This window comes from Malus domestica, chromosome 02 (genome assembly GCF_042453785.1).
Source record: "Malus domestica chromosome 02, GDT2T_hap1".
Taxonomy (NCBI): Eukaryota; Viridiplantae; Streptophyta; class Magnoliopsida; order Rosales; family Rosaceae; genus Malus; species Malus domestica.
In genome coordinates this window covers 8752893-8778444 of record NC_091662.1, presented here as the reverse complement: position 1 = coordinate 8778444, position 25552 = coordinate 8752893, and the positions used below count along the sequence as shown (strand labels likewise).

Below are 25552 nucleotides of genomic sequence, written 5' to 3'. Positions count from 1 at the left end.
TGCATATCAATTTTTAAAGGATAATTACTGTCAATTAATCCTTGATTCTGATGGTTCTACAATCAAGGACCGTTCTACGGGGAGGATGCTTTTTCAGGGGCCAGTTAGCTCTGGCTTTTATCCTGTGCAAGGTACTTCACCTGCTTCTGTTTGTGCTCCAGTTTCTACCTCATCCTATGCTAATATTAGTACTCCAGCTTCCTTACAACTTTGGCATAAGCGGCTTGGACATCCCTCTTCTGCAATCTTCCGGAAGATCTTAAGTAGAAATAAGCTTGCTTACACTGGCAAACCATCTGTATCTTTCTTTTGTCAAGATTGTGCAATTGGTAAAAATCATAAGTTGCCATTTTCTGTAAGCACTAGCAGTACTACTCACAGTTTAGAACTTGTTCATTGTGATGTTTGGGGCCCTGCTCCTATCTCCTCTGTCAGTGGATATAAATTCTATGTACTGTTTGTTGATGAGTTTACCAAATACAGTTGGCTATTTCCTTTGAAGTTCAAATCTGAGGTCTTCTCCATATTTGTGCATTTTAAATCTTATGTTGAGACCTTGACTGGAAACAAAATCAAGACTTTACGGTCTGATTCAGGGGGTGAGTTTACAAGTTCTCAGTTTCGTTCTTTTCTTCTCCAACATGGTATTTTGCATCAGTTCAGCTGTCCTCACACCCCAGAGCAAAATGGGTGTGTTGAGAGGAAACATCGGCATTTAACTGAGACCACTCGAACAATGCTTGCTGCTTCTAAAGTTCCTCACAAATTTTGGGTTGAAGCTTTCTCCACTACAGTTTATCTAGTTAACAGATTGCCAATTTCTGGTTTGGATAAATCACCATGGGAGCTTCTTTTTCACAAACCACCAGATTACTCACGGTTAAAGGTTTTTGGATGCAGTTGCTATCCTTGGCTTAAACCTTATGTTTCTTCTAAGCTTGATGGCAAAAGTACACCATGTGCCTTTCTTGGCTATAGCCTGCAGCATAAGGGGTATAGGTGTTTAGATATGCACACATCTCGGGTCTATATTTCCAGACATGTCTTGTTTAATGAGAGTAATTTTCCATTTCAGCACAAGCCTCTTCCATCCTCTACCCAATCCTCCTTTCCTGTTCCAGATTCAACCTTTCTTTTACCCTTTCCCATTACTTCATCTAGTACTGCCCCTCCTGCACCTTCTCATATATCCTCTTCTTCACCACTTGCCTCTTCCTCAGTTTCTCCACCCACTGTACCTTCTCATATATCCTCTTCTTTACCTCTTGCCTCTCCTTTGATTTCTCCATCATTACCCCCTTCACCTCCCCACAATAATCACCCAATGATAACTAGATCCAAAGCTGGCATATTTAAACCAAAGGCTTTAACAGCAACCAAACATCCTGTTGACCTTGCTCAATTTGTTCCTACTACATATTCCCAAGCCTCTAAGCATGCTCCTTGGAAACAAGCTATGTTAGAGGAATTTCAAGCTCTCCAATCTACTGGTACATGGACTCTTGTTCCCTCTTCTCCCCATCAGAATTTAATTGGTTGTAAATGGGTTTTTAGAATAAAGAGGAATCCTGATGGCTCTGTGGACAGATACAAGGCTCGATTAGTGGCCAAAGGCTTCCATCAACAAGAAGGTGTGGATTTTACGGACACATTTAGCCCTGTTGCAAAGCCAGTGACCATTCGGATCTTGCTCACATTGGCTGTTCAGTTTGACTGGTTCTTGAATCAACTGGACATTAGCAATGCTTTTCTTCATGGTTCCCTCAAAGAAGAAGTATTCATGCAGCAACCTCCAGGCTTTATTGACTCTTCTAAGTCTACGTATGTTTGCAAGTTAAACAAATCACTCTATGGGCTTAAGCAAGCTCCTAGAGCTTGGTATGACAAACTGTTTCATGCACTGTTATCCCTTGGCTTCTCTAACTCACAATCTGATTGTTCCCTCTTTGTTACCTTCTCTCCTGCCTTGGTGATAATTTTGGTTTATGTGGATGATATATTGGTCACGGGTCCCAATCCTTCAGTCTGCAAGGATATTATCACTCAACTTGGTGCACTGTTTCCAGTTAAGGACTTAGGTCCTCTTCATTACTTCTTAGGCCTGGAAGTCCACAGATCTTCAGAGGGTATTTTTCTTTCTCAAGGGAAATATGCGCTTGATTTATTACTCAAAGCAAAGATGGAAGGCTGCAAACCGTGCTCAACACCACTTGGCAGTCAGAAATTAGATCATGTTGGCTCCCCTTTATCTGATCCTCATGAATACAGGTCTATTGTTGGTGCTCTTCAGTATTTGACCTGGACACGGCCCGACTTATCCTTTGCAGTTAATCAAGTCTGCCAATTCCTTCATTGTCCACGAGATCTGCATTATCAAGCTGTCAAAAGGATCCTCAGATTTCTTAAGGGTTCTGTGACTCAAGGATTATGGTTTCGAAAGAGTGCTCTACATCTCACTGCTTTCTCTGATGCTGACTGGGCTGGCTGTGTTTATGACCGGCGTTCAACCAGTGGCTACTGTGTATTTGGGCAGCAATCTTATCAGTTGGAGTGCAAAGAAGCAAAGCACAGTTGCTCGCTCTTCCACAGAAGCTGAATATCGTTCTCTAGCACATACTGCAGCAGAAATTACATGGATTTGTAAGATTTTCAGAGACATTGGTTTTCCTTTATCCAAAGTTCCTGTTGTTTGGTGTGACAATGTTTCTGCCATCTCTCTCTCATCGAATCCAGTTTTTCATGCTCGCACCAAACATGTTGAAATAGATTATCACTATATTCGGGAGTTGGTCCTATCCCATCTTCTTCATGTCAAGTATGTGCCTACTCAACATCAAATTGCCGATATTCATACAAAGGCTCTTTCTAAAGCTCGGTTCAGTGCTTTGCAGTCCAAGCTTTCCCTCGGATTACCTCCTGTCTGCTTGAGGGGGTGTATTGACACATATTCCAGGACATCATAACAGTTTCTGTTATGCTTAGTGTAACTAATAGTTATCTTAGTGTAATTAGTTATACTTGATTAGGTGCTAATTATGATTAGCAGATATATATATATACACAGTTGTAAAGCCTCATAAATTCAATGAAACAGAATATTTCATAACTCTCATAACACTCACATCTCTCTTAGATACTCATGGCCTTTACTCGCCGATACTTTCCACTTCACCATCACTGCCACCCCCAAACATGGTAGCCATTTTCATGGCCAGCTTTGCAGCCATATCTCTTCTCTGACAATCCGGCAGCAATCTTGAACTGTCGCGCATGTTCCCAATCTCAGACATCAACTGTTCCAAATCTTCAAATTCAAAATTCGTACCCTCATCCGGTTCTGGGGCTTGGTCATGGTCTGTGTCCTGTTCAGGTTCTTCTGCACTGGATACTCCTTTGCTAATACTATCATCCAACGCGGCTGTCAAGTTCGAGGCATGGGGAACCTCCTTATTAGAACTGGGTCCATTCTCTTGTTTGCATTCTAGGACAAGATTACTTTGAGCAGCCAGTCCTCGCATATCTGAAGGTCCAGCAAAACCATTTGCAGAAACCCATTCTTCCGTGTCATCAAATGGATCAGCTGAACCTGCAGAGAGGACTTCATACTCAAATTCATAATCAGATTCTTTATCTGACAAGTCTAGCACAAAGGATTCAAGATTCAGACATTTAGAATCCTACTTAATAGTAAAATATATATTATAAACCAAATATAAGCGGCATAGTATAAAACCTACTCCTCTTTCAGGTAATGACGGTTCAGCAATCTTATCGCCTGATTTCAGAATCATTCCAGGCCACATATGTGCGGAAAGAGCACCAAAAAGTCATTCAATACCTTGCGAGTCGCCATCAACTGACAAACCTGTAAAACAGTACCTTAAACTTAAAAGATATCCAACAAAGCAGGAAATTTGTGTGCCGTACGATCGACGTGCTGATTTATCACGATATCACTTTTATTCATTTTCTCAGGCTAACCAACTCTTTCTAATATTGAAGCCGACACATGAACTTAGGTAATAGTCTGCCATGTCCTATTCAGGCATACACGACGTGAAGGTCCTACTTCTCCCTAGACTTCTCCAGCGTACAAGGACTCATGATACAAAGGCATGTCCTTAAAAATTGTTGATTGTGGTCATCCTTTACCTTGTGAAATAGACCCTGAAATAAAGTTTCCTACACCTTCAAATGTCCCAATGGGTAAAAATTCATCAAATCCTGAGTGACGAACTATCTTCAATCATCCTAATTGCACGACGTTTCTACCTTCGAACAGGGTACTTTTTATTTTTCACCTTCGTATAAAACTTGCCATAAACAAGAAGTCAGAAAGAAGGGCTACCTTACATTTGTCAAAATCAGCATTTGAAGCACAAGCTTCAACAAACTCAATGTTATGCTCATTGCACCATTCCAAACATGTGTGCCTAGCCTCCCAATATGGCTCATCATCCCCCAATAAACTGCTTCCTTCAGTCTCGGAGATTCCATACGCAGTGAACCCTGGACCGTCATCAGCAAATGGGTCTCCAAGCTTCTGCAGTCGTCTTCTATATTCGGTATGAACTGGGTGACCCGGAACAAGATCAACCTTATTCCCTATGCACACTAGTCTATCGAACTTTTGAAGATCAGTTTGAGATACCCATTTCTGAAGCGCAGACAGAGACGACAACTGCAGCATAACGCGAGCAAATTGATATAAGACACATTGAAAATCATGCTAAACAAGTAAACAAAGGGACAAAGAGTGAGTGGCAAGAGACCGAAACTCAGTTGTGTTGAAAACCAATATTAAGGCAGCCAACTGCTCATACGTTGGGAGGGACTATCAAAAATTCGTCATGGTGATGAGCCATCCATACTGAAACACCAGCTGTGTAGTACTTTGTAGAGATATTCCATCTTTCTTTTTTTTTCACCACAAAAATCATCAAAATTCACATTTCAAAAGAATTCAAAACGAATTGTTTGTTCCCAAAATTCCTAAGAGTTGAATTCTTTGATCCCAAAATTCAAAATTTTATATACCCATCAACTACCAGCTGAGATGACGATGAAGAATCAGAAGCATCGTCTAAATCCAAACCTAGTAATCCTACAAATCAATAGGTCATGAATTTAGTATCAGTCAAAGGAGAGAGAAAGAGAGAGAGAGAGAGCTTACGGGAAATGAGAGAGCGTTAGCCGACGCTGGGGGAGCCGAGGGAAGAAGATGCCGGGCCGCTTCTCCAGAGAGTCCTCCGTCCTTCGATTGGGTTTCCATTTCTCTAATTACTTTCGGAGAGACTGATAAAGTTTGGATCTTTGCAGCTCTAAAACCCTAATTCTTCTAACTCAATTTGGTGAAGGCTGAAGACGATGACTGACCTTCTCAGCAGTCTTTTTTATTGCTAAGCGGCAACAGGGCTCTGCCTTAGACCTGCAGTTAAAAACAGTTTCTTTTCTTTTCTTTTATTTTCGTTCTTCAAAATTTTAAAAAAATATTATAAAAATAATAGTGTTACATTTATCATATATTTGTATATAATTTTTCTAATAGATGTACGGCTTGTAAACACGAATTTGTATTAGACACGAATTTGTAAAAAAATATGTCAGAAAAGTAATTTGATTTTGATTAGTTTCACAACTAACAAAAATTAGACTGTACTTCAGTAAGAACTTTCATGATCTATATTGAGTTATTTGGTATATGATCATCATAATTAGTAAGAGCGTCTCTAACAATATTCGTATCAAAATATGTCTACTTGAACAGGAAAAGATAAGTGCAACTACCAAACATATTGATAAAAATCATTTGGAAATCCAAGGGTGGTAGACTTTTTTAAAACTTCAATCAGTATTTTGGAATATGCTTAAAGGGGTATTTCAAGTTTATAAGAAGTGGTGCAAATAGTCAAACAAAACATGTCACTTATGATCTTATGACCCAAAATAATTGATTTTTTGGTACCAAATATACTTCTGCAACATTAAGTGAGGTACCGTTTGGTACGTAGGACAGGACGGAACGGAGTGGAACGAAGCGTTCCGTCCCACGTTTGGTGCGCCTAAAACGGGTGGAACGCGTTGTTCCACGGGACGAATTTTGGGTGAATTTTCGTTCCGCCTCATCCCATGGAACAACTCGTCCCACATCTGTGGAACACAAAATTATAACCTCTCTGTCTCCTTCTTCTTCCTCATTGTTTCCATCCAATGACATCTTTGCTCCCTCTTTGTTCCATCCCGTCCTGTCCCGTCTAGTCCTATTCCGTTCCGTCCTGTCTGCATACCAAACGATACCTGAGGGATAGTGATGATTACAAAATCACTTTCTAAAAATGCAATCCAGTCATCAGCACTTTTTCCAACTCAAATCATGTCCTCATAATCTCAGTCTAAGACTATCTCCAAATGAGATGTCAAATCTTAAGTGAAATATCATGTAATCAAACTTGAAGTAAAAGTAAGCTCCAACCTATATATCAATCTTATGTGGATTGACATATGAGTTTTCCTATGTCAAATTTAACATATGAGAAAATGTGATGTCAAATCATTTTTTATTATTTTATTATGTGGATCCCATTAATGCACCAATTATAGATCTTCGAAATATATTTTAATTGATTTTTTTTAATATGGGTCCTACAAACATCATTTATAACAAAAAAACATATCGGTGGGAAGTAGAGAAAATCTGACATTGTCACGTCAACCATCAAATTAACATTTAAAATTTATCTTTTGACATCTCCTTTAGAGATGCTCTAAAGCCAAACCAAACTTTCAAACCCCCTAAACAATCAAATCAGTCATCATTGGAATCCAACACATGCATCAGCAGCAGCTAACTTCAAGAGGCATGCCTTTAGTTTCAGGCACCTTCAAGTAAACAAATATCCAGGAACGATGCACCCGACAACATAGATTCCCAAGATGCCAGCAAATCCAACGGAGGAGAGCATGACAGGAAATGCGTAAGTGATGATGATGTCTCCAATCCAGAATGTGAGGGCACAGATGGCAATGCAGAGGCCGTGGATGCTCCGATGCTCGTTGGGATGATCTATGCGCAGAGAATGTTCGGGGTTACTCCAAATGCCATGACAAAGCAGCAAGCACGGCGGTGGAGATTGTTGCATTCAGAACAGTTCCCAAGTTGACAATGTTGGCAACTACAAGAAGAGTGAGGGACAATATAATGTGGAGAGCAGCAGCGACCTGCATACCAAGAAAGGCAAAAAGGAAAGCTTATTTTCCGCAAATATGCAGATAAAATCGGTTACAAATTTTTAGTCTAAATTGAAACTGGAGGGACACTAAATAAACCATAAGGGACACTAAACTGTAATTTATCGTTTGTATAGTGTACCCTAATTATAATTTTGATTAAAAGTTAGTAATTGGTTCTAGGAAACCGAATGTGTTCGAAATTATCTTCTGCCAGTTATATCCATTAAGAAAGTTGTAATGACACTTACGAAGAGAGAAGCAGATGTCGGATTCAACCCTATGTTAGATAGAAGAACGGCGACGCCGGCCTGCTCATACACCTGAGGAGTGCAGAAAAAAAGTTACATGGGTTTAAATAAAATTTCCCTTTTTAACTTTTTCTACCAAACCTGTTGAAGAATTTGAAGTCCAATTCCAACAACTAATGCACGCAGCACGCTTCACTCCCAGCTTCCGATGGTGGAACACAAAGAGAGCGCAGACTTATCGGTTCCTTGGCAGAAACAGTAGGCTGACTAACTAGTAACTAGAGCAGCAGTATAATGAGTTCACTTTCTTGGCTTACACCAGAAATTTAAACAACCGACGCAGGCCGAGACCTGTGAGATTATGAGGGTCGAGATCAATCAAGTTGATTCAAGCGGCTATGTTTTTTACATTGTTATCTCCTCTTGATATTAAAATTCTACTAAATCTTATTAATCAACACCAAATCAAATTTTCCACCTATTCATTCATTGAAAAAGCAGAAGTAAATGCTAATAAAAAAATAGTTGCAAACCTTGACTCTTGATTAAACAGTAGTCCTACAAGTCTTCCATCTCTGCGTGTAAACTTGATTAACAGAGAGAGAAGCATGTGGTTTACATGTTCATCCAAACAATGTAGTTCTTTGATCTTCGTGTAGAAATTTTGTACTTATATGAACAAAACCAAGTTTTTAGGTAATTAATCTTGAATTTTGTACTTAGAATCTCATTTCTCCTTGTATATTTTCCTTCCATAATTGTTTGTTTTGATTAATTAGAATTTGATTTTATCAGTGAAAGGTACTTCAAGATACAAATGTGGTTTATGTTTTTCTAATAACTAAGGTCATCTCCAACCGAAGGTTGGCCAGAGGGCTCGTTTTAGCCCTCTGGCCTTCCAAGATATTAATATTTTAATGAACAGTACATGACCATATTTGCCTTCATCTCCAACCAGAGGCCAAAGGACCAGAGAGCTCGTTTTAGTCATGTCACAAAAAAACCATCTCCAACCAAGGGCCAAAGGGCTATAGTATGGAATGTGAAGAATTAAAATAAAATAAGATAAGATAGTATGGAATGATGAAAAATATGTGAGAAATGGTGTAGGAAAAAAATTAGAAATTTAAACAAAAAAATCGTCCAAAAAAAATTGGGATGTTAAAAAAAAAAAAAAAGAACTGGGACAAAAAAAATTCCTAATCCTTAAACCTAAAGTGGGCTGAAAAAACAAAAAAAAGAAGACAAAATGGGCTAGCAAGTGGGCTGGTTGGCTGGTTGAAGATGGCCAGCTGGTTGGCCCTCTGGCCTAGTCCTCGATTAGAGATGGTTTTCGGGTTATTTTCGGCCTTCTGATTCTCTGGACCCGATTGGAGATGGCCTAACCACCTACAGATATGAAATCTTTGTTTCTAAAGATATGAAATCATTGATTATGCAGATTGAAAATTGTTCAAATTTTTTCCTGTATTTAATTTAAATTAATTAATTTTTATTATATTAATTTAAAAAAGATATCACAATAAAGAATAATAAAAAAATCGCTAAAACTGAAATGTACGTACCCAAGAAACTATGGACGGTTGCTCTTGCTCCTCCTCAATATCAGAAAGAACATTGTGATCAATTTGCGTGCGTTTGGGATGATCATCCGCTGGGTTCGAAGATAAGGAAGGCCATTGTTGTTGCCAATCATATTCATCATCGATGATATCTGAGGATCCAAGACTACTCGTTGGTCCCAAAGACAAGGGAAGTCGTTCATCTTCTTTGCGGAATAAGGGGTGCACCCCGCAGATTTTAATGCCTGCCCCTTCGGGGAATTGAATTTTAACTTTACAAATATCTCCCTGCTTCTTTTCTAAATCCACTAACATGAGCCCCACATGAGCTTTCTCCATGAATTTCCCATCCAACTCAAATTCTTTATAATCACTTGCTTTGTTGATGAGAATACGAATAACGTAACGATATCCCAATTCTGATAAAGGCAGTGGTGGAAAAACACAAGATAGAGCCAATCCTAATAACATCTCCCTCTCCTGTAAATTTAGAGGAATTTCAAAACTAAATTCACTACCTCCAACATATGCTTGTTGCCATGCATTATATATTCCACCTTCAATCCTAGTGGCTGTTAGATGTTTAGAGGTATAGCTGAACCGTTTTGGAATTTCATCGCCTGGATATGTAACTTGCAATTGAGAGCACCGATGAGATTCCTGCAATAGTGAATAATATGTAAATAACTAATTACAAACAATCGTGATCTGTTCTCCCTCCCAAGTATCAACAAATTATATATTTTAATTTCAAGAGAAATTAAGAGGGGAGAGACGAACCTGATTCAAGTTCAACAAATTATTTTCCAACTTTGCCACCTCATCACCACTTATTCTAAAGCAATTAGTCAACTCCAGACACCTAAGCCTCGAGGGCAACTTTGGAATTTTCTCCAATGATGTGCAATAATCCAGATATAAATCTCTTAGATTTGGTGGAAGGGCATGTGGAATTTCCCGAAGCCTCTTGCAACCAGTCAAACAAAGTGCTTCCAAGTTAACAAATTTGCTAATGCATTCAGGTAGACTAACAAAATTGTTTCCCCCCATATAAACTCTTATTGATTTGGACAAGCAATGAAAAGGCACGTGGAAATCACTTTCTGATAAATTGCATCCATTAAGAAAAAGATAGCCTACGTTGGGAAGGGCTAATGGGATACCGTTGTCATGTGAAGTATCTAAGCAAGTTGAAAACTTCCCAAATGTCACCAGTTTTGGGCATCGACTCATTTCAATATAATGGAGACGTTGCAACCCATAAATGTGATGTAATGATGTACCTGTAAGGTTCTCACAACCCATTGCCCACAAGTGCTTAAGCCCAGTAAGATATGCAATTGATGAAGGCAATTCTCTTATGCCACTTTTTGTTATGTTCAAAACCCGTAGGGATTCCATCTCGACCTCTATTTCTGGGAAACTCTTGAGCCTTGTACAACCACCAAAATAAAGTCTTTGAAGGGATCTCAATCTAAGTCTCCTCGCAAATCTCTCAAGCCTAGAGCACCCAACAAGACTTAATGTAACAAGTTTATCAAGGAATCCAACAGAATCATCAACTTCAACTAAACGTTTACACTCATCTAGAATCAACTCCCTTAGGTTTGGACTTCCGGATAAGTTGGGAATTTTTTCTAAGAATTCGGAACCACTTAAATTCAAAGATGTAAGGTTTGCCAAATTCTGTGAAATCAAAATCAAATGAAACAAAAATCACAAACTTTAAATAGAATAATTAATGATGAAAAGCTTTGGCAAATTTCGTTTTCCAAAAATAAGATATACAATTAAATTAGTAATTGTCCAAATTAATTTATAATACATATACATACCTGAAATACCTTCAATTGTCTGATGTCACTGTTTGGCATAATAAACGTGACAAAATTCCTTAGATGACAATTGGATTGCAAATTGAATGTAAGTATATGCTTTTGAAGAATATTGGATCTCCAGTAATGAAGCCCACCGAATTCAATCCACCTCAAATCGTCGGGTAAATACTCAACGCATCCAGAAAAGTGTGCATTACGAATTATAAAAATTTCAAGATTTACCATCTTGGAAAAGCTTTTTGTATTCAAGGGTATCACATCTGGCACGGGCAACTTCACCACAATGCCTTTAATTTTCTTTGTTCCCTAAGATGGAAAAATAAATAGTGTTAACAAACAAATCATATAACAAAGAAATCAAAAGGATTTTAATTTTTTTTGTGTTTCCAAAATCATGCCAATTAAATCAAATGCAAGAACATATATTCTACTTACTCTGTTTTTAGTTAGAACACGGTACACATCTTTAGGAAGCCACAATCTGCTCCGCTCGCCTGGTTCAGTGGGCGATTCTTCCCAAACTATATGCTTACCCATTTGTTCTAGCAAGTCATGCATCAAAATCCTATTATCTTCAATAGTTATAATGGCATTCTCAACGAGAACATCAATACAATGTTGACGTACTTTGAGGTTTGATCCTTTTAATATCTGTAACACTTTGTCTTTAACTTCACCCTTGAAGAAGCATGCAATGTCTAGGAAAAGTTGTTGTTGGACATATTCCAAGGTATCATAACTTTTCCGAAGTACTCTTTGAATCCCTCTATGAGGTTCTTCATTGTAACTATCCAAAATATCTTGCCAACGAACTATATTTTTACCACGCAAATGAGAACCTATAAGATTAAGAGCTAACGGGAGGCCTTGAGCATAGGCTATTGCACGTCGTGCGAGTCCCAAATAAACATCTGGAGGTTTTTCTTTTCCGAAGGCATTCCAACTAAAAAGCTCAATAGCTTTGTTGTCTTCTAACTTTTGGACCTTGTATATCAGCTCAACTTTACAAGATTCTAGCAATCCTTTATTTTTTGTGGTTATGATCACTCTGCTACCCTCACCTAACTGATGGACTTCAACCAAGTTGTCTAACTGCTCAAAATCATCCACATCATCAAGAATTAAGAGAATCTTCTTTCCCCTCAACAGTTTCTTTATAAGAATGTTTCCTCTATGAAGATTGACAGCTTTCCACTCTGAACCACCAATCTCACTCAGAAGAGTGTTTTGTAGTTGGAGTAGGCCTCCGTATTGTATTGACGTTTCTCGAACATCTGCCAGGAAACAACTACCTTCAAACTCATAAGCAATTGCATTATAAACAGCTTTTGCAACTGTTGTCTTGCCGATTCCAGATGACCCCCAAATCCCAACCACACACGGATCATTTCCACTGACACCTAAAAGCTCTTTCACCTTTTCTACACAAGACTCCATTCCAACTGGGTAATTGGCTACCTTCAAATGCGTGCATTGTTGTACGGGGACGAAGATCTCCTCCACGATCTTACTGATAAATGTAGCTTCATACCTACCAGTTTATATAACAAAATTGACACATTTAGCTAATCAACTTTTTCTGCTATATTTCTTTGAAAAAAGAAAAAAAGGTAAAAAGAAGAAGAGAATGAATAGATAAAAAAGATTGAAAAAAAACAGAGGTATGGATAATCACTGATGCAGTCAAGCATGAGCCGCTTGCAACTAAATACAGAATCATGTAAGATAATAATTGACCCATTAATAAAAATGATTTACCCCTATTTCATTATTCACAATTTCACATTGCCGTTTATTACTCTGTAAAATCCTAACATCTTTCCATACTTAGGACATTGACTGTTTTTTATTTCCTTTTGTTAAAATAATAATAATAAGACATGGACCTTTTTTTTGCATTTAAATGTTATGTTGTTGTTCGGATGAAAAAAGATGTTTTGGATGGATATGTATCATTTCTTTCATAAAAGTACTAATTTACCTAACATCATTAGTAATCGGTAAATTATAAAACAACACCACAGGTACATTATTAATCAAAATAAGTAATATGTAAATTAATTTTTCAAAAACGTAGGTAAATTGATTTTTCAAACAAAATTAGGAAACCAAAAAATATTAATAAATTTAAAATTTGAACAACAAAAAATGGGTACACTCGGGTAATTAATCCAGCCAATTCGAAATTTAACACAATTAATAATGACCATTTAACTTGCAATAGGTTTAACACAATAAATGGATATAAATATGCAAGAGAATCAAATTGTTATTAGGGGTATTTTAGGAAACCGAAAGATATAAAATCTAACTTGTTAAGCTTAATTAGTCAAGCACAAAAACTAGGTTGGGTTTTACGTAAAGAAAATTGAATTTCAGATGAAATCATCTTTTCAGATTAAAGGCAGTATAAGGGAAAGAAATATACGTACTCTCCCTCTTTGAAAGTATATCCTGACAAACTTGCTGCATCTGTAAGAGCACTCCTCCATGTGAGGATCTTCTCCTTGTTGTCTTCAAATTTGAACTTTTCTGTAAACGCGTCACCAAAACTACTCGTTTGCTTTCGTACATCGGACGGATCCACTTTGTAAAAAACTGGCAAAACAATTTGCTTCCTTGACTTTCTACATTCAAGGATATGTACAAGCTCATCCAAGCACCATCTTGACGATGCATAGTTTTCAGAGAATACAATGATCGAAATTCTCGACTCTTCAATTGCTTCGAGAAGAGCCGGAAATATTTCTTCTCCTCTTTTAAGCTGGTGATCAATGAACGTGGTGATTGCCTTGTCGTCCAACGCCTTGTAAAAGTGATCTGTAAAATTGGTTCGTGTATCCTCTCCTCTAAAGCTCAAAAAGACATCGTACTCCCACGAAGGAGGACTGCTGAAGGAAGAAGAAGAGACAAGTTGATTGTTCATTGGAGAAATCCAGGTAAATGGAAGAGCCTTTCAAAGAATTGAGTATGGATGCTGGACTGGTACTCGCACCAAGAATTCGCTCTTGTCGTATATATCAGGCCTTTCGCATGATTTTCTGCCCATGTAGGAAGCAGCAGTTTCCTACCACCTTCAATGTGAACGTGATAAAAAGATTCCTTCCGGACAATTTTCTGGGTAGCGATTTTGACACAACTTTTTTTTACCAGCCCCAGGTTACTATTGTCAGTCTTTGTTAGGACTTTTATATTAGACAGATGGGAACAGCTAAAACGATTCCTTTCGGACAATTTTTGTATGAAAACAATTTTCCCTTTTTTTTTTCAGTGCTGAGGAAAAATACAAGAGAAGTAATGAAATACAATTGCATATAAAGAAAAAAGGGACCCCATTTCAGCTACGAGCTGCAAATTGTAATTAGTGTTTGAGAGAGAGAACGATACGACACCCAAAAAGAGTATTAATTATAAATCAAATCGAGTAGTAAATATAAAGGCTTAGTTACCAAAATGTCCTCGGAACTAGCACGAAAGTATCACTTTATCCCTCGTCGTCTTCACTTGTATCAATCACAGTACCCCTATCCTATCAACTTCGTTTGCTGACTATTACCTTTTGCTCCACGATATCAACATGATAGGAAGAGGATCCGGATCCTCTTTGTGGGAGTTTGGTACGCGATCAATTTTTTTAGGAATTGGATCCGTTTTGGATGTTAATGTCTGGAGCCTATAGATCCTTTAATTTGGACCGTTGATTGATGTGCAAATCAAATCAAGACCGTTAGTTGTGTGCGATGGGTCAGGAAAATGAATTAATGAAGACGGTTGAATTCAATTTGTACGTCTCAAATTAAAGGATCCATAGGCTCCAAACACTAATTGACAAAATACAGATGATTAATTGACAATATATCAAGTATTCTATACTCAAAAATTAAAATGCACGGCAACATGCAATTGACTTTCAAAAATGTAACAAAAGTATTACGTATTGTAGAGTGACTTTCTTCACACCGTTTCCTTCTTTTGTACTTAATTTTTATTTTTATTTCAACCTATTAATTTTCCTTTTTGATTTTTTTAATTCAAGAATAAAAAAAAAAGGGAGGTGTGCATTCAAACTTGGTTCCACGGTCGTCTTTGAACTACCGAAGACTAATTACTAATACTATTATCAGTCTTTGTCAGGGTCCCATTCCCTATCTCATCCCTTCACGCTTCCATTTAGGATGGGGAATAGCTAATACCATTCTTTTTGGATAATTTTCATTTTCGTAACGAGAAAAAAAATAAAAAAATAAAAACAAGAGAAAAGCAGAGGAATATGCAGTGCGTTGAAAAAAGGATGGAGGTGCAGAGTTTATCTTTATTTTTTTACAAAACGATAACATCAGTGAGTAAATGTTAGGAAAATTCTGGTTTCACCAACAATAGGTGGTTTCTAAGTTACCAAAGTAATAATGCATTTTTTCCTTAACCACACCCCCACATTATTTATATCCGGTTTGTGTCATTTTGAACCATATAAATAATGTCACATACATGAAGAAAGGTGAGTCATTTAAGGTGATTTTTTCTATCACAAATGAGAAAATAATTTATACTAAAAAGTCAATCTTGATACTATTCACTTTATCCTTTATTTTGTCCTTATCATGAAAACTCAAAAATTTCAAACAATTTTCATTTTTTTTTTGTTTGTTATTGAAGCACATGTTCTTTTCACCCCATGACACATAAACGATGTCAAGCTACTATGACCGTATGACAAATCAATTATGTACATACAAAGGTTAAAATGCATGAAAATACACAATTAACTTGAAAGACTGCAACAAAAGCATTTAAGATTTTTTTTGTTCGTACTCTTTTTATCATTTTTATCTATTTTAATATTAATGAGTTCAATTGTTAAACATTAAAAAAAGAGGGATCGATAAAGATTCAACACATACCAAAGTGCATTCATTTCTACCGTCAATTCTCTTTTAGTTTACCCAAGAAGGATGTGATCGGAACAGCCAAAAAGAAGGGCTACCTTCGATCTATCTTCAATCATCCTAATTGCACGACGTTTCTACCCTCGAGCAGCATACTTTTTATTTTTCACGTTCGTATAAAACTTGCCATAAACTACAAGTCAGAAAGAAGGGCTACCTTACATCTGTCAAAATCAGCATTTGAAGCACAACCTTCGACGAACTCAATGTTATGCTCAGTGCACCATTCCAAACATGTGTGCCTTGCCTCCCAAAATGGTTCGTCATCCCCCAATAAACCTGCTTCCTTCAGTCTCGGAGATTCCCTACGCAGTGAACCCTGGACCGGCATCAGCAAACGGGTCTCCAAGCTTCTGCAGTCGTCTTCTATATTCGGCATGAACCGGGTGACCCGGAACACGATCAACCTTATTCCCTACGCATACTAGTATATCGAACTTTTGAAGATCAGTTTGAGATACCCATTTCTTAAGCGCAGACAGAGACGACAACTGCAGCATAATGAGAGCAAATTGATATAAGACACATTGAAAATCATGATAAACAAGTAAACAAAGTGACAAAGAGTGAGTGGCAAGAGACCAAAACCTCAGTTGTGTCGAAAACCAAGATCAAGGCAGCCAACTGCTCATACATTGGGAGGGCCTCTGCAAAAAATTCGTCATGGAGATGAGCCATCCATACCAAAACACCAGCTGTGTAGTAATTTGTAGAGATATTCCATCTATTTCTTTACAACAAAAATCATCAAAATACACATTTCAAAAGAATTCAAAACGAATTGTTTGTTCCCAAAATTTCTAAGAGTTGAATTCTTTGATCCCAAAATTCAAATTTTACATACCCATCAACTACCAGCTGAGATGACGATGAATAATCAGAAGCATCGTCAAAAATTCAAATCCAGTAAGCCTAGAAATCAAGAGGTCATGAATTTAGCATCGACCAAAGGAGAGAGAAAGATAGAGAGCATACGGGAAATGAGAGAGCGTTCGACGACGCCGGGGGAGCCGAGGAAGAAGATGCCGGGCCGCTTCTCCAGAGAGTCTCCGTCCTTTGATTGGGTTTCCATTTCTCTAATTACTTTCGGAGAGACTGATAAAGTTTGGATCTTTGGAGCTCTAAAACCCTAATTCTTCTAACTCAATTTGGTGAAGACTTTTCTATTGCTAGGCGGCAACAGGGCTCTGCTTTAGGCCTGCAGTTAAAAACAGTTCCTTTTTTTTTTTTTTCAAAATTTTAAAACATATTATAAAAATAGTAATGCTACATTTATCATCTATTTACATATAATTTTTCTAATAGAAGTACGGCTCGCAAATATATATACGTCTTATCTCTATTAGAAAGATAGTACAAATATTTGTATAAATAAATAGTTAAAGTAGGCAGGTCAAATTAATATTAAGTGAGGCAAATAGTCGAACAAAACATGTCACTTATGAGCTTATGACCCAAGAGAATTGATTTTTTGGTACCAAAGATACTGGTGCAGAATTAAGTGAGGGATAGTGATGATTACAAAATCACTTTCTAAAAATGCAATCCAGTCATCAGCACTTTTTCCAACTCAAATCCTGTCCTCGTAATCCCAGTCTAAAGCCAAACCAAACTTTCAAATCCTCTGAACAATCAAATCAGTTATCATTGGAATCCAACAGATGCATCAGCAGCAGCTAACTTCAAGAGGCATGTCTTTAGTTTCAGGCACCTTCAAGTAAACAAATATCCAGGAACAATGCACCGGACAACATAGATTCCCAAGATGCCAGCAAATCCAACGGAGAAGAGCATGACAGGAAATGCGTAAGTGATGATGATGTCTCCAATCCAGAATGTGAGGGCTCAGATGGCAATGCAGAGGTCGTGGATGCTCGTAGGGATGATCTCAGCGCAGAGAATGTTCGGGGTTACTCCAAATGCCATGACGAAGCAGCAGGCACGGCGGTGGAAATTGTTGCATTCAGAACAGTTCCCAAGTTGACAATGTTGGCAACTACAAGAAGAGTGAGGGACAATGTAATGTGGAGAGCAGCAGCGACCGGCATACCAAGAAAGGCAAAAAGGAAAGCTTATTTTTTGCAAATATGCATATAGATAGAACCGGTTACAAACTTTTAGTCTAAAATGGAAATGGAGTGACACTAAACTTTATTTTATCGTTTGGATAATTTACCCTAGTTATAATTTTGATTAAAAGTTAGTAATCGGTTCTAGGAAACCGAAGGTGTTCGAAATTATCTTCTGCCAGCTATATCCATTAAGACAATTGTAATGGCACTTACGAAGAGAGATGCAAATGTTGGATTCAACCCTATGTTAGATAGAAGAATGGCGACGCGGGCCTGCTCATACACCTGAGGAGTGTAGAAAAAAAGTTACATGGTTTTAAATAAAATTTTCCTTTTAACTTTTTCTACCAAACCTGTTGAAGAATTTGAAGTCCAATTCCAACAACTAATGCACGCTTCACTCCCAGCTTCCCATGGTGGAACATAAAGAGACCGCAGGCTTGTCAGAAAAAGCAGGCTGACTAACTAGAGCAGCAACATTAATGAGTTCACTTTCTTGGCTTACACCAGAAATTTAAACAACCGAAGCAGGCCGAGACCCGTGAGATCATGAGGGTCGAGATCAATCAAGTTGATTCAAGGGGCTATGTTTTCTACATTGTTATCTCCTCTTGATATTAAAATTCTACTAAATCTTATAATCAACACCGAATCAAATTTCCACCTATTCATTAATTAAAAAAGCAGAAGTAAATGCTAATAAAAAAATAGTTGCAAACCTGGGACTCTTGATTAAACAGTAGTCCTACAAGACTTCCATCTCTGCGTGTAAACTTAATTAACAGAGAGAGAAGCATGTGGTTTACATGTTCATCCAAACGATGTAGTTCTTTGATCTTCGTGTAGAAATTTTGTACTTATACGAACAAAACCAAGTTTTTAGGTAATTAATCTTGAATTTTGTACTTATAATCTCATTTCCCCTTGTATATTTTCCTTCCATAATTGTTTGTTTTGATTAATTAGAATTTGATTTTATCAGTAAAAGGTACATCAAGACACAAATGTGGTTTCTGTTTTTCTAAGAACTAAGGCCATCTCCAACCGAAGGGTCCAGAGGGCCAGAGGGCCGAAAATAGCCCTAAAACCGTCTCCAACCGAGGGCTCTGGAATCTGGGAGGGCCCCACGGAATTTCAAAGGGCCAAAGGGCTGGCTGCTTTCGGCCAGCCAGCCCCGGGCTGGCTATTTTTTTTTTTATAGTTTCCCTATTGCTGTCAGATATAACCGACAACATTAAAGAAGAATTTTTTAATACTGTGGGTTATAACCGACAGTAATAGGTATTCATAGGCAAATTTTTTTATTTATTTACTATTAGTGTCAATTATAACCGACACTAATAGTTTGGAATTTTTTTTAATATAACGGCTAGCTGACTCAGCTAGCCGTTGGGTTTCATTTGATATATATTTTTTTTTACATTTTTATTATTATTTTTTATTTACAAAAATTTTCATATAACTTCTATTTTTTCCTATAACTTTCTATAACTTCTATTTTTTCCTATAACTTCTATTTCACAAAAAATTTCATACAACTTCAATTTTTTCCTTTAACTTCTATTTCACAAAATTTATTTCATATTTTTTTTAAATTCCATTTTTTTCCTGTAACTTCTATTTCACAAAATTTGTTTCATATTTTTTTTAAATTCTATTTTTTTTCCTATAACTTTTATTTCACAAAACTTGTTTCATATTTTTTTTTAAACTCCATTTTTTTCTATAACTTCTATTTCACAAAATTTGTTTCATATTTTTTTTAAATTCTATTTTTTTCCTATAACTTCCTAAGCCATTATACAACATTAAATTAAATTAAGTAACATGAAACAACATTAAATTAAATTTGTCACTTAGCCGTTGGATTTGAATTTAAGTTGTAGTTTTTAAATAATAAATTATGTTTGGCCCTATGACCCTCGGTTGGAGACGGAGGCAAATATGGTCATGTACTGTTCATTAAAATATTAATATCTTGAAGAATCTTGGAGGGCCAGATGGTTAAAACGAACCCTCTGACCAGCTATCGGTTGGAGATGGCCTAACCACCTGCAGATATGAAATCTTTGTTTCTAAAGATATGAAATCTTTGATTATGCAGATTGCAAACTGTTCAAATTTTTTCCTTTATTTAATTTAAATTAATTAATTATTATTATATTAATTTAAAAAAGATATCACAATAAAGAATAATAAAAAAATGGCTAAAACTGAAATGTACGTACCCAAACTCCTAGTAAATCAGAAATGGTGGACGGTTGCTCTTGCTCCTCCTCAATATCAGAAGGAACATTGTGATCAATCTGTGTGTGTGTCGGATGATCATCCGCTGGGTTCAAAGATAAGGAAGGCCATTGTTGTTGCCGATCATATTCATCATTGACGATATCTGAGGATCCAAGGCTACTCGTTGGTTCCAAAGACGAGGGAAGCCGTTCATCTCCTTTGCGCAATAGGGGCTGCACCCCGCAGCTTTTAATGCTCGAGTAGTTGGGATATTGAACTTTAACTTTACAAATATCTCCACTAACATGAGCCCCACATGGGCTTTCTCCCTGGTTCTCTAAATCCACTAACACTAGCCCCACATGAGCCTCCTTGCCTTCCACTATCCACCTAAATTGTTGATAATCACTTGCTTCGTTGATGTAAAGACGAAGATTGTAGTAATAACAAATCCCTCCAGTCAATTGTGGTGGAAAAACACAAGATAGAGCCAATCCTAATAACGTCTCCCTCTCCTGTAAATTTAGAGAAATTTCAAAACTAAATTCACCACCTCCAACATAATCATGTTGCCTTGTACCTTTTCCTACACTTTCAATCCTAGTGGCTGTTAGATGTTTAGAGGTATAGCTAAACCGCTTTGGAATTTCATCGCCTGGATACGTAACTTGCAATTGAGAGCACCGAAGAAATTCCTGCAATAGTGAATAATACGTAAATAACTACAAACAATCATGATCTGTTCTCCCTCCCAAGTATCAACAAATTAAATATTTTAATTTCAAGAGAAATTAAGAGAGGAGAGACGAACCTGATTCCAGTTCAACAAATTATTTTCCAACTTTGCCACCTCATCGCCACTTAGTCCAAAGCAATTAGTCAACTGCAGACACCTAAGCCCCGAGGGCAACTTTGGAATTTTCTCCAATGATGTGCAATCATTCAGATATAATTCCCTTAGATTTGGTGGAAGGGCATGTGGAATTTCCCGAAGCCTCTTGCAACCAGTCAACCAAAGTATTTCCAAGTTGACAAATTTGCTAATGCATTCCGGAAGACTAACAAAATTGTTTCCCGACAGACCAAGTTCTATTAATGTGGACCAGCAATGAAGACTGGATGGTTCATATTGAAGAGGCACAAGGAAATCACTTTCTGATAAATTGCATTCAACAAGATAAAGCTTGCATGCGTTGAAAATGGCTAATGGGATACCGTTGTAATGTGAAGTGTCTAAGCGAGTTGAAAACTTCCCAAATGTCACCAGTTTTGGGCATCTAATCATTTCAATACGGTAGAGATGTTGCAACCCATAACTGTGATGTAAGGATGTACCTGTAAGGTTCTCACAATAACTTGCCGACAAAAATTTAAGCCCGGTAAGATATGCAATTGATGAAGGCAATTCTCTTATGCCACTTTTTGATATGTCCAAATCATATAGAGATTCCATCTCGGCCTCTATTTCTGGGAAACTCTTGAGCCTTGTACAACCATAAAGAGTAAGTCTACGAAGGGATCTCAATCTAAGTCTCGTCGCAAATCTCTCAAGCCTAGAGCACCCATTAAGACTTAATCTATTAAGTTTATCAAGGAATCCAACAGAATCATCAACTTCAACTAAACGGTTACACTCATTTAGAATCAACTTCTTTAGGTTTGGACTTCCGGATAAGTTGGGAATTTTTTCTAAGAATTGGGAACCACTTAAATTCAAAGATGTAAGCATTGCCAAATTCTGTGAAATCAAAATCAAAAGAAAAAAAAATCACAAACTTTAAATAGAATAATTAACAATGAAAAGCTTTGGCAAATTTCTTTTTCCAAAAATAAAATATACAATTAAATTAGTAATTGTCCAAATTCATTTATAATAAGTATACATACCTGAAACACCTTCAATTGTTTGATGTCACTGTTTGGCATAATAAACGTGACAAGATTTCTGATATGACAATTGGATTGCAAATTGAATGTAAGTATATGCTTTTGAAGAATATTGGATCCCCAGTAATGAAGCCCACCGAATTCAATCCACCTCAAATCGTCGGGTAAATCCTCAACGCATTCAGAAAAGTGTGCATTACGAATTATAAAAAATTCAAGATTTACCATCTTGGAAAAGCTTTTTGTATTCAAGGGTATCACATCTGGCACGGGCAACTTCACCACAATGCCTTTAATTTTCTTTGTTCCCTAAGATGGAAAAATAAATAGTGTTAACAAACAAATCATATAACAAAGAAATCAAAAGGATTTTAATTTTTTTTGTGTTTCCAAAATCATGCCAATTAAATCAAATGCAAGAACATATATTCTACTTACTCTGTTTTCAGTTAGAACACGGTACACATCTTTAGGAAGCCACAATCTGCTCCGCTTGTCTGGTTCAGTGGGCGATTCTTCCCAAACTATATGCTTACCCATTTGTTCTAGCAAGTCATGCATCAAAATCCTATTATGTTCAATAGTTATAATGGCATTCTCAACGAGAACATCAATACAATGTTGACGTACTTTGAGATTTGATCCTTTTAATATCTGTAACACTTTGTCTTTATCTTCACCCTTGAAGAAGCATGCAATGTCTAGGAAAAGTTGTTGTTGGACATATTCCAAGGTATCATAACTTTTCCGAAGTACTCTTTGAATCCCTCTATGAGGTTCTTCATCGTAACTATCCAAAATATCTTGCCAACGAACTATATTTTTACCACGCAGATGAGAACCTATAAGATTAAGAGCTAACGGGAGGCCTTGAGCATAGGCTATTGCACGTCGTGCGAGTCCCAAATAATCATCTGGAGGTTTTTCTTTTCCGAAGGCATTCCAACTAAAAAGCTCAATAGCTTTGTTGTCTTCTAACTTTTGGACCTTGTATATCAGCTCAACTTTACAAGATTCCAGCAATCCTTTATTTTTTGTGGTTATGATCACTCTGCTACCCTCACCTAACTGATGGACTTCAACCAAGTTGTCTAACTGCTCAAAATCATCCACATCATCAAGAATTAAGAGAATCTTCTTTCCCCTCAACAGTTTCTTTATAAGGATGTTTCCTCTATGAAGATTGACAGCTTTCCACTCTGAACCACCAATCTCACTCAGAAGAGTGTTTTGTAGTTGGAGTAGGCCTCTGTATTGTATTGACGTTTCTCGAACATCTGCCAGGAAACAACTACCTTCAAACTCATAAGCAATTGCATTATAAACAGCTTTTGCAACTGTTGTCTTGCCGATTCCAAATGACCCCCAAATCCCAACCACACACGGATCATTTCCCCTGACACCTAAAAGCTCTTTCACCTTTTCTACACAAGACTCCATTCCAACTGGGTAATTGGCTACCTTCAAATGCGTGCATTGTTGTACGGGGACGAAGATCTCCTCCACGATCTTACTGATAAATGTAGCTTCATACCTACCAGTTTATATAAAAAAATTGACACATTTAGTCAATCAACTTTTTATGCTATATTTCTTTGAAAAAAGAAAAAAAGGTAAAAAGAAGAAGAGAATGAAAAGATAAAAAAGATTGAAAAAAAACAGAGGTATGGATAATCACTGATACAGTCAAGCATGTGCCGCTTGCAACTAAATACAGAATCATGTAAGATAATAATTGACCCATTAATAAAAATGATTTACCCCTATTCCATTATTCACAATTTCACATTGCCGTTTATTACTCTGTAAAATCCTAACATCTTTCCATAAGACATGGACCTTTTTTTTTGCATTTAAATGTTATGTTGTTGTTCGGATGAAAAAAGATGTTTTGTATGGATATGTATCATTTCTTTCCTAAAAGTACTAATTTACCTAACATCATTAGTAATCGGTAAATTATAAAACAACACCATAGGTACATTATTAATCAAAATCAGTAATTTGTAAGTTAATTTTTCAAAAACGTAGGTAAATTGATTTTTCAAACAAAATTAGGAAACCAAAAAATATTAATAAATTTAAAATTTGAACAACAAAAAATGGGTACACTCGGGTAATTAATCCAGCCAATTCGAAATTTAACACAATGAGTACTAGTGACCAGTTAAACTTGCAATAGGTTTAACACAATAAATGGATATAAATATGCTAGAGAATCAAATTGTTATTAGGGGTATTTTAGGAAACCAAAAGATATAAAATGTAACTTGTTAAGCTTAATTAGTCAAGCACAAAAACTAGGTTGGGTTTTATGTAAAGAAAATTGAATTTCAGGTAAAGTCATCTTTTCAGATTAAAGGCAGTATAAGGGGAAGAAATATACGTACTCTCCCTCTTTGAAAGTATATCCTGATAAATTTGCTGCGTCTGTAAGAGCACTCCTCCATGTGAGGATCTTCTCCTTGTTGTCTTCGAATTTGAACTTTTCTGTAAACGCGTCACCAAACTACTCGTTTGCTTTCGTACATCGGACGGATCCACTTTGTAAAAAACTGGCAAAACAATTTGCTTCCTTGACTTTCTACATTCAAGGATACGTACGAGCTCTTCCAAGCACCATCTTGAAGATGCATAGTTTTTAGATAATATAATGATCGAAATTCTCGACTCATCAATTGCTTCGAGAAGAGCCTGAGATATTCCTTCTCCTCTTTTAAGTTGGTGATCAATGAACGTGGTGATTGCCTTGCCGTCCAACGCCTTGTAAAAATGATCTGTAAAATTGGTTCGTGTATCCTCTCCTCTAAAGCTCAAAAAGACATCGTACTTCCACAAAGGAGGACTGCTGAAGGAAGAAGAAGAGACAAGTTGATTGTTCATTGGAGAAATCTAGGTAAGGGCCTTTCAAAGAATTGAGTATGGATGCTGGACTGGTACTTGCACCAAGAATTCGTTCTTGTTATATATCAGGCCTTTCGCATGATTTTCTGCCTTCAATGTGAAGCAGCAGTTTCCTACCACCTTCAATGTGAACGTGATAAAGTTAAAGCAAAGCAACCTTCCTCGGAACTTCCATTCATCAAACTAGACAGATGGGAACAGCTATAAAAAGATTCTTTCCGGACAATTTTCTGGGTAGCGATTTTGACTCAACTTTTTTTTACCAGCCCCACGTTGCTCTTGTCGGTCTTTGTTAGGACTTTTATATTAGTCGGGAACAACTAAAACGATTCCATTCGGACAATTTTTGTCGCTAGTGATTTCAATCTAAATACAACAAAACAAAAGTGTGATAAAATGAGAAATGATGTATGAAAGCAATTTTCTTTTTTTTTTTTCAGTGCTGAAGAAAAAGACAAAAGAAGTAATGAAATACAATTGCATATAAAGAAAAAAGAGACCCATTTCAGCTACTATTTGTAAATCATAATTAAGGAAAATTAATAAAAAATACTTGAAAACTTTGAGTTTTAACTATAAAAAAAAAACTAAAGTGAATAATACCATAATTAACTTTTTAGTGTAAAAATATAATTT

General features: G+C 36.8%; 4 protein-coding genes across 17 annotated transcripts; all 4 read right to left on the bottom strand.

Annotated features, from left to right (window-relative positions):
• Positions 1-3039: 3039 nt before the first annotated feature.
• On the bottom strand, positions 3040-5976 carry LOC139187435 (uncharacterized). Of its 9 annotated transcripts, none has more exons than XM_070807817.1 (5): positions 5174-5925; positions 5038-5104; positions 4354-4911; positions 3738-3865; positions 3040-3640 (listed from the first exon to the last, which is right to left on the bottom strand). In XM_070807817.1, exons 3-4 carry the CDS (start codon positions 4688-4690, stop codon positions 3828-3830), a joined length of 375 nt encoding a protein of 124 aa, XP_070663918.1. In that variant the 5' UTR covers positions 4691-4911; positions 5038-5104; positions 5174-5925; the 3' UTR covers positions 3040-3640; positions 3738-3827. The 9 variants fall into 9 exon arrangements, with proteins under 9 accessions (XP_070663918.1, XP_070663921.1, XP_070663907.1 ...); XM_070807820.1 differs by having other exon boundaries at positions 3040-3586; XM_070807809.1 differs by having other exon boundaries at positions 3516-3640; positions 4349-4911.
• LOC114822752 (uncharacterized) lies at positions 3147-3723 on the bottom strand. Its single transcript, XM_029097843.1, has 2 exons — positions 3708-3723; positions 3147-3640 (listed from the first exon to the last, which is right to left on the bottom strand). The coding sequence occupies exons 1-2, from the start codon at positions 3721-3723 to the stop codon at positions 3147-3149; spliced, it is 510 nt and encodes a 169-aa protein (XP_028953676.1).
• Positions 5977-6684: 708 nt separating the features above from the next.
• On the bottom strand, positions 6685-13967 carry LOC103418236 (TMV resistance protein N-like). Of its 3 annotated transcripts, XM_029089781.2 has the most exons (8): positions 13311-13967; positions 11314-12409; positions 10876-11184; positions 9821-10726; positions 9044-9700; positions 7620-7829; positions 7479-7550; positions 6685-7218 (listed from the first exon to the last, which is right to left on the bottom strand). In XM_029089781.2, exons 1-6 carry the CDS (start codon positions 13802-13804, stop codon positions 7779-7781), a joined length of 3513 nt encoding a protein of 1170 aa, XP_028945614.1. In that variant the 5' UTR covers positions 13805-13967; the 3' UTR covers positions 6685-7218; positions 7479-7550; positions 7620-7778. The 3 variants fall into 3 exon arrangements, with proteins under 3 accessions (XP_028945614.1, XP_028945608.1, XP_028945612.1); XM_029089775.2 differs by having other exon boundaries at positions 7479-7829; XM_029089779.2 differs by having other exon boundaries at positions 6795-7172; positions 7479-7829.
• A 1903-nt stretch (positions 13968-15870) lies between these two features.
• Positions 15871-24950, bottom strand: LOC103421347 (TMV resistance protein N-like). Of its 4 annotated transcripts, XR_011572931.1 has the most exons (8): positions 24403-24950; positions 22451-23546; positions 22013-22321; positions 20937-21863; positions 20125-20820; positions 16413-16471; positions 16239-16315; positions 16135-16198 (listed from the first exon to the last, which is right to left on the bottom strand). XR_011572931.1 is itself a non-coding variant. In XM_070807733.1 (7 exons), the coding sequence occupies exons 2-6, from the start codon at positions 23450-23452 to the stop codon at positions 16436-16438; spliced, it is 2970 nt and encodes a 989-aa protein (XP_070663834.1). In that variant the 5' UTR covers positions 23453-23546; positions 24403-24950; the 3' UTR covers positions 15871-16315; positions 16413-16435. The 4 variants fall into 4 exon arrangements, 3 of the variants coding, with proteins under 3 accessions (XP_070663834.1, XP_070663843.1, XP_028945626.2); XM_070807733.1 differs by having other exon boundaries at positions 15871-16315; XM_070807742.1 differs by lacking the exons at positions 16135-16198; positions 16239-16315; positions 16413-16471 and adding an exon at positions 16881-17022.
• Between the last annotated feature and the right edge of the window lie 602 nt (positions 24951-25552).

Coding starts and splice junctions, on each gene's coding strand:
- LOC139187435 (XM_029089814.2), bottom strand. CDS start 5,272: ATGGAAACCCAATCGAAGGACGGAGGACTCTCTGGAGAAGCGGCCCGG. Junction 4,682..5,173: donor CTAACGCTCTCTCATTTCCC/GTAAGCTCTCTC, acceptor GTTATGCTGCAG/TTGTCGTCTCTGTCTGCGCT. Junction 3,866..4,348: donor CTGATTTTGACAAATGTAAG/GTAGCCCTTCTT, acceptor ACTGTTTTACAG/GTTTGTCAGTTGATGGCGAC.
- LOC103418236 (XM_029089775.2), bottom strand. CDS start 13,804: ATGAACAATCAACTTGTCTCTTCTTCTTCCTTCAGCAGTCCTCCTTCG. Junction 11,185..11,313: donor GTGTTCTAACTAAAAACAGA/GTAAGTAGAATA, acceptor TTTCCATCTTAG/GGAACAAAGAAAATTAAAGG. Junction 10,727..10,875: donor GACAATTGAAGGTATTTCAG/GTATGTATATGT, acceptor TTGATTTCACAG/AATTTGGCAAACCTTACATC.
- LOC103421347 (XM_070807733.1), bottom strand. CDS start 23,452: ATGGAGTCTTGTGTAGAAAAGGTGAAAGAGCTTTTAGGTGTCAGGGGA. Junction 20,821..20,936: donor ATTTGTTGAACTGGAATCAG/GTTCGTCTCTCC, acceptor TCACTATTGCAG/GAATTTCTTCGGTGCTCTCA. Junction 16,472..20,124: donor CTGATTTACTAGGAGTTTGG/GTACGTACATTT, acceptor AATTTTTTGCAG/AGGCCCTCCCAATGTATGAG.